This window comes from Beta vulgaris, chromosome 5 (genome assembly GCF_026745355.1).
Source record: "Beta vulgaris subsp. vulgaris cultivar EL10 chromosome 5, EL10.2, whole genome shotgun sequence".
Taxonomy (NCBI): domain Eukaryota; kingdom Viridiplantae; phylum Streptophyta; class Magnoliopsida; order Caryophyllales; family Amaranthaceae; genus Beta; species Beta vulgaris.
The window spans coordinates 10,258,725-10,266,123 of NC_079206.1; the positions used below are offsets into that span (position 1 = coordinate 10,258,725).

General features: G+C 35.1%; 1 protein-coding gene across 2 annotated transcripts; it reads left to right on the forward strand.

Annotated features, from left to right (window-relative positions):
* Positions 1–4,670: 4,670 nt before the first annotated feature.
* On the forward strand, positions 4,671–6,197 carry LOC104892766 (uncharacterized). Of its 2 annotated transcripts, none has more exons than XM_010678766.4 (3): positions 4,671–4,838; positions 4,934–5,086; positions 5,902–6,197. In XM_010678766.4, exons 1-2 carry the CDS (start codon positions 4,833–4,835, stop codon positions 5,084–5,086), a joined length of 159 nt encoding a protein of 52 aa, XP_010677068.1. In that variant the 5' UTR covers positions 4,671–4,832; the 3' UTR covers positions 5,902–6,197. The 2 variants fall into 2 exon arrangements, with proteins under 2 accessions (XP_010677068.1, XP_010677067.1); XM_010678765.3 differs by having other exon boundaries at positions 4,677–4,838; positions 4,934–5,082.
* Positions 6,198–7,399: the final 1,202 nt, after the last annotated feature.

The following is a 7,399-nucleotide window of genomic DNA, read 5'->3' on the forward strand; positions in this document are numbered from 1 at the left end:
GTTGAGAGTCATTATTTAACCCTTAAACACATGAGAGATTTGAGTGCACATAACTATAGTGAGGTCTGTCATGTTTGGTTAAATCCAGTTTGGGAGAGATGGTTTGTGGTATGATTGGAGAGTCGATTGCGATACATGATATGCTATGCGGCTTTGTTCGAGATTGTTTCGATGCTTGTTTATGTAGTGATTATATCTCTTGTGTTCTCAATTGAGTTTTAGCCCTGTTGTAGTCCTATATTGTAGGTTGTCTAACTTTTCCGATGTTTATGTCTTATTGCTTGAGGACAACCAATGGTTTAGCTTGGGGGAGTTTGATAAGTCATTTTTATATATAGGTTTTTAGGTGCATTTAATTGCATTTTAGAGCATTTAGTTTCATATTTAGGTTCATTATTGCATTATATTCTTAAGTTATATTTTCTATTCTATTCGGTATGTTTTCTTGTTTTTATGAATTTCAGGCATTGAAGACGTATTTGGAGTATGATTAGCTAAATTGATGATTAGGAGCACTTGGAAAGAACTACAATGAAAAGGATCGTCATGGATATTTATAGTACGAGTTGAGCAAAAACGAGCGGAAATCATTAGAAGAAATGTGAAAAAGAGCCATGTCTACTCTTCTGATCATAACTTTTTATGTGATTCTTAAATCGAATAATTCCGCAGATTTGGAAACTAGACTTGAAGAGCTTTTCAACGATAGGTGGCACGCCCCAGGGAGACTTTTAGTCAAGGAGTTATGACTTTCGGAAGATTGCACTAATTCTGCTGGAATCTGCCACGCGTACGCGCGGATCACTAATCCGCCTATTAATGATTTATTTAAGACTTTCCTTATCTTGTAAATTACTTTCCTAGTCATATTAGGTTAAAGAATATTATTTAGATTAGTTTTCATTCTCTCTCTCTCGGCTCCTTCCCTTTCACGTTATTTCTTATTATTCTAGGTTTTAGTTTTCTCTCCATTTTTTCTCTCTCTTGTTTTTTAGTTGTAAACCCTAGTTTTCATCTCCTTCATTAATTCATGATTTCTTTTAGTTTCTTTCATTGATTTCTTTGATTATGTTTTCTTTTATAGTTTTAGATTTCATTATTTATTTCATGATAGAGTAGTTTTTATATCTAGGGTTTTGGGAATCCATGTTTATATGCTATGATTTGATTGATATTTATTTGTGGTTTGATTAGTTATTGATTTCTCTAATTGATTAGTGTTTTATTGTTAATCTTACAACCTGATCAATTGTTTGATTAAATATTGTTAATATCGAGTCATAGATCAAGAGATAGTACTCTTTAGAGGCTTACCTACAATTAGCAAATCTGATTATGTTGAGCGACCGTACTAGCATATGTTGATTTAAGAGCGTTAATGCCTGACCAAGGATTAACTTGTGCTCTAGATATCTGATTAATTGAACTATTGATGATATTTTGATAGATTATAGTTATAAACGTAGTGAACCATTACCCTAGATCTTTTTAGTTTGATTTTCGTAGTTTGATTAGTTTAGAACTTTAATTCAATTATTCTTGATCTTGTTTAGTTTCTCCATATCTTAGAAGCTAGATTAAAACGACCATTTCTCTGTGGATTCGACCCTACTTACCCTACTACATTGTTAGAAGGTTTTGCAGGAATTACTTTTGACGGGTGTACGACAGCCTATCACCTCCAAAGGTCAAATCCAACCGGCGGATATTTTCATTCTAAGCCTCCCGAGGTCAAATCCAACGTGAAGCGTCCTCACTTCAATAACAAATATAATACTGCACCATCTCGTATCCGCTTCAGCTTGCAAAAGAATAACTCACGGCTTCAACCTGAAACATATAAATTAGGGTGCTTTCTCTTATGAGAGTTATTGTTATTGTTGAGTTAATGAAGTTAACTATGATAATAATAACCATAAGTTTGGATTTCTGATAAATATGGGTTTACCAACTCAACTAACGACAATGTACGGCCATATACTATTGTTGTTGATATTGACCAGATAAGATTTCAGCACATCCTCCTAAGGTCAAATCCAACCAAAGGATATTTTGCCCCAAAAGTCAAATCCAACCAGAGGAGATTTTCATCCTATCCTCCCGAGGTCAAATCCAACCGACGGAGATTTCAGCATATCCTCCTAAGGTCAAATCCAACCGAAGGAGATTTTCCTCCAAAGGTCAAATCCAACTGGAGGAGATTTTCATCCTATCCTCCCGAGGTCAAATCCAACCGACGGAGATTTCAGCATATCCTCCTAAGGTCAAATCCAACCGAAGGAGATTTTCCTCCAAAGGTCAAATCCAACTGGAGGAGATTTTCATCCTATCCTCCCGAGCTCAAATTCAACCGACGGAGATTTCAGCATATCCTCCTAAGGTCAAATCCAACCGAAGGAGATTTTCCTCCAAAGGTCAAATCCAACCGGAGGAGATTTTCATCCTATCCTCCCGATGTCAAATCCAACCGACGGAGATTTCAGCATATCCTCCTAAGATCAAATCCAACCGGAGAAGATTTTCCTCCAAAGGTCAAATCCAACCGGAGGAGATTTTCATCATATCCTCCCGAGGTCAAATCCAACCGACGCAGATTTCAACATATCCTCCTAAGGTCAAATCCAACCGAAGGAGATTTTCCTCCAAAGGTCAAATCCAACCGCCGGAGATTTTCATCCTATCCTCCCGAGGTCAAATCCAATCGCGCCAAGACAAAGCACAAAAATGGCAAAGCAATTAATTAAGGGGACATTAAGCCATACAAAAGTATTAATTAAGGAAAGAATCAATCAAGGATAACAGTTGTAAAATCAGAGAAGATATGAAAACTGGTTTCGATTAAAAATAATAATTTATCTAAAATATTCCACAAACACAATTGCGCCACACATGCCCAAGGTAGGCCCGACCGGCTCTCGCACACGTGTGGTGACTAGTTTCTTCCCACACAAATCTCAACAATAAGGAAGGAAATTCTATATATAGAAGATAAAAAACACTCTAAACTACCAATGTGGGACAATGAGCTTTTTGTTCTTTTGAAGCAACTTTTGGAGTGAAAAAACTAACACTCCACTCATTAACTCCAGCACCTAAAAGCTACTCCAAAAGCTACTTCGCCAAATACTAAAATAATTTTTTAAAACTAAAAGTTACCTCAAAAGGTGCATCGAACACTCCCCAAGTCAAGGAATTAATACATGTACTCATTGGATAAGTTTTTTGCTAAAAATATATTATTAAGCATATTTTTTGCGGGTTGATTACTCACTGGATTAATAGAGTTTTTTTCCCGGTCAATTATCATTCAAAGGGGAAATCATTATTGAATTTGAAAGTTGCTCAAATTATCATTGATGTATGTGAATAGTACAATATTATGTGGAACATTTTTGTGTTAATTTGGATAAAATTAGCGTATTACGAGAATTTTTCAAGAAAATAAAAGGGTGTTTTGGATAGTATTTTTTTTAATATTGACAAAATTATTATTGTGATATGCACCATTCAAACATCTCAACGATCATTTGTTAGATTATTGTGCCTAAACACTAGACTCTTTAATTCTATATGGTAAAGTAGAATTATAATAATATCAGAAATGATTGGATGACAACATATAGTTAGAGTTTATCTATTGTAAATAAATATTGTATTGATTTTACTTTTAATGAAATAAAATGAGCCAAGAAGAAAATAAGTGTCTTTTTATGATGTGATTCAAATTTCAAATAGAATGTGAAATTCCCTGAAAAACATTTATGACAAGATTGACTCCTCCTATTATGAGATTTTAATTCCTTTTATGCGAATGTCACATGTATGCTATGCTCGAAGAGGCATCATTTTTGCTTCGAATGACTATCTAGGTATTTTCTAAAACTTCTAGAGTTTTGTAAAATGATGCTTCTTGTTGTATAATTCACTTTGAATTAAGAGTACCATACTCAATGAAATTTAACCTAAGATCATACAAGTATGTATTAATGGCTTTCTGAATATGAAGGATCATAAAATGTCACATTTGAGAAATAACATGAGTACATGACTATATATTAAAACGGACAAAACTTCATTACACAATGCAAATATCTATATAAAAGATTATCAAATAGCGACGAGCAATTTTAATTTCTAATTCAAACATTAAAAAGCAGTAAAAATAGTACATGTCATTTAATTTACTTGATAAAGTTTTATAAAATAATATTTAATATGTTACCTAGATTTGAAATAAAATCTCATTTACGTTACAACTAGGGGTGATAATGAGCATGACCTCTTCATCACAAATAGGGGTGTCAAATCTCAACTCGTTGTAGTTCGGCTCGAGGCCTTAACGAGCCAATCTAAATTATGACAAGCTCGGATAGAAAAGCTCGTGAACAAGCTCGATTACTTTTCTATATATGAAAATAATTTATTATGTATGTATACATAAATATTTATTCTAGATGTTACTCATTAATAAAATGATAGTTTTAATGTCAAAAAATAAACTCAAAAAACAAAAATATCCGAAAAAGAAATATACATTCATGAACGGTTCGGTAACGGCTCAGTCAATATCTAATCAGAACTCGACTTGATTCGTCAAATTTCGAGCTCGATTCGAATTCAAATGAACTTAAATGACCACGAGCCAAGCTAACAAGAGTCTCGACTCGACTCGACTCGAATCGAACGATAACACCCAGGAAAGAAAAGGAAAAAAAAAGAACAAGTTCGGGTGAAGCGAAGTTTTCTTTGTTCCAGTATCACCATTCACCATCATCTGAACACGAATCCAGTTCCTGAGTTGAGATCTGTTGGAGCATTTGAGTCCTTCAACAATGCCTGTAAGCTTTTTCTCTCTCCTCTTCTCTCTCTATTCTAGTAACTAATTAGATCTCTGACCTCTTTTTCAATTGGGCAATAATATGTATGGTATAAGGTTGGAAGATTGATAGAAGTAGCACCACCAAGCCCAGTAAGGTACTTGATCGGTGCAGCTGTGATGATGATCGGCGTTGTATTACCAGTTGGTTACATGATGTTCCGCAACAAGCGCGTTCCTTCTTCTTCTTCTTTCTCCAAACAGACGTAGGTATCTCTCTCTTCTTATCCCAATTTTCCCAGTAACAGATTACAATTTGCAATCAGTCTAATATTAGCGTCATTTAGATTTTCTCTTTGCTGGTAGAAATTAAGGGGGCGTTTGGTATAATCAATGTAAACGGAATGGGAAGGATTTGGATAAAGAGAGGAAATGGAAATAATAATTGTTACATTTACTAGTTGTTTGGTATCCTAGTGGAATGGAAAAAATTGGGAGGTTTATGATCTCACTAGTTTGATAAGGGTAACAAATGAGGAGGTTATGTTTCCCTTTGAGGGGTCGTTTGGTTCAAGGTATGGAATGGAAAGAGAATGGATACAAATAGAGGAGGGGAATGGTAAGGAATGGAAATAAAGGGTAACCATAAACTTCAAGTAATGGATTTTGTTACTTGAGGGGGAGGGAAGGTAACAAATTGGGGGAATCCATTACCATCAAGTAATGGTAATGGATTGATGAGGGGTTGAACCAAACAAGAAAAAAGGGAATCAGTAATTGATTCCGTTTCTCGAAACCCAAAAATAGTGAACCAAACGACCCCTGAAAGCGGTATTTGTTACTTAACGCTCGTACCAAACAATTAGAAATGGAAACGCTTATTTGAATAGTCAAACACCCTCGAAAGGTGTTTGTGATTTGGTGGGTTGATTGCATATATTGTAGATCCTTTTTCTTATTATTTGATGTGAGATTGGATTTGGTTGCAACTGTAATGGGTGTGCTGGTTGAAAATTTTGTTGTATTATAGGGGTAATTTAGTTGAATTAGGCTCTGAATTTGGTGTGATTTGATTGTATTTTCAGGAACAAAGGATTGATATAGAGTAGCTTTGATCTTAGAGGAGATTTATAGATGTCGTCGGCGTGTCCATTTGAGCATGAAGAGGAACACAAATACACAATGTGAAAGGGTAATGTAATGCACTGACATATCAGATAATAGTCATGTAAATGTGTGGAATTGCTGATTCTTGTTATATGAGAAAGGGATTTTGAATTTTATTTTACAAGTGTTCTTTGAACAATGAATGTTCTTGTATTGCTGTTGTATTGATCTTCTTTGAGCTTAATTCAATTTCAGCTAATATGGATTGTGATGACTCTTGCTGTCTTCATAGATGGAATGTCTGATGTCTCAGTATTTCATTGATGGATTTTGTTGTTCTACAGCCGATTTATTGCGGGTCCTGAAAGTCTTGCTTGAAATGTTAGTTGGTGGATGGTGAATGTCTTTTTGCTTTAAGCTATGTTACTCGGACCTGGGTACTCGTGTTGGGCAATGGGTACAGCCGATTTATTGCGGTTCCTGAAATTTTTGCTTGAAATGTAGTTGGTGGATGCTGAATGTCTTTTTGCTTTAAGCTATGTTACTCGAACCTGGGTACTCGTTTTGGGCAATGGGCACCAATGCGTGTCTAAGTGCCTGATTCATCAACTTTCTGTACTTTTTCCATGATTTTGACTTATAATGAAGTTTCAAAGTGCCTGTATCCAAATTAACATGTGGATGAGCCAACACGAGTACTTGAGATATAATAAAAAGCCTCATTAACATACGCTTTAAGCTTCTTTGGGGAATTTGGCATTTACATTTGATGCGAACTGTGGTGATTTACTAAAGATATCAATTTCTGAATTTTGATAATACATGCATACAGCCTAGAAACTCATCTTTCAGGATTAACTTTATAGTTGCATTCTGAGATTTAAGCCCAATCTAACCTTTCTCATCGGAATACCATTATCCATATCAACTTAAGTTCTTAATGGGAAATTCATGTTTTTAGTGGCTTGGAAAAGAGGATGATTTATTGGTTGTACTGCTCCTGTTTGAAAGCTTTCCTTGGCAGTATGATGGTGCACATGAGAATAATTTTTTAGGACAAAGTTTTTCCCTTTCAGGCATGATACTTCCTATAATGCAGACTATATATTCTTTTATTTATCACTTCATCTAGGTTATTGAATTCAAGCCATAAAGGTTCTGCTGTTCTGCATATCTACACAGCATTTGTGATTCACCTTATTTGTTTATGGGAGATTATATCTATTAGCAGTTTAGCACTAGTCTGTTGTCTCCTTAGTATCCCATACATCATCTAATATGCAGAGGATGTAAGCAAGTTCTCATTACTCTGGTCATCACCAATTGACAAGTGACAATAGGTTCATTAAAAGTGCTCTATACAGTGATACTACGTCATTACCTGCTCAACAAGCAGCAGAATGAGCGTGAAGAGAATTGTCTTTGCATTAAGTGAGAGAAAGAGCGAATCTCAAACGAGTTGCAGGACTGATGAAC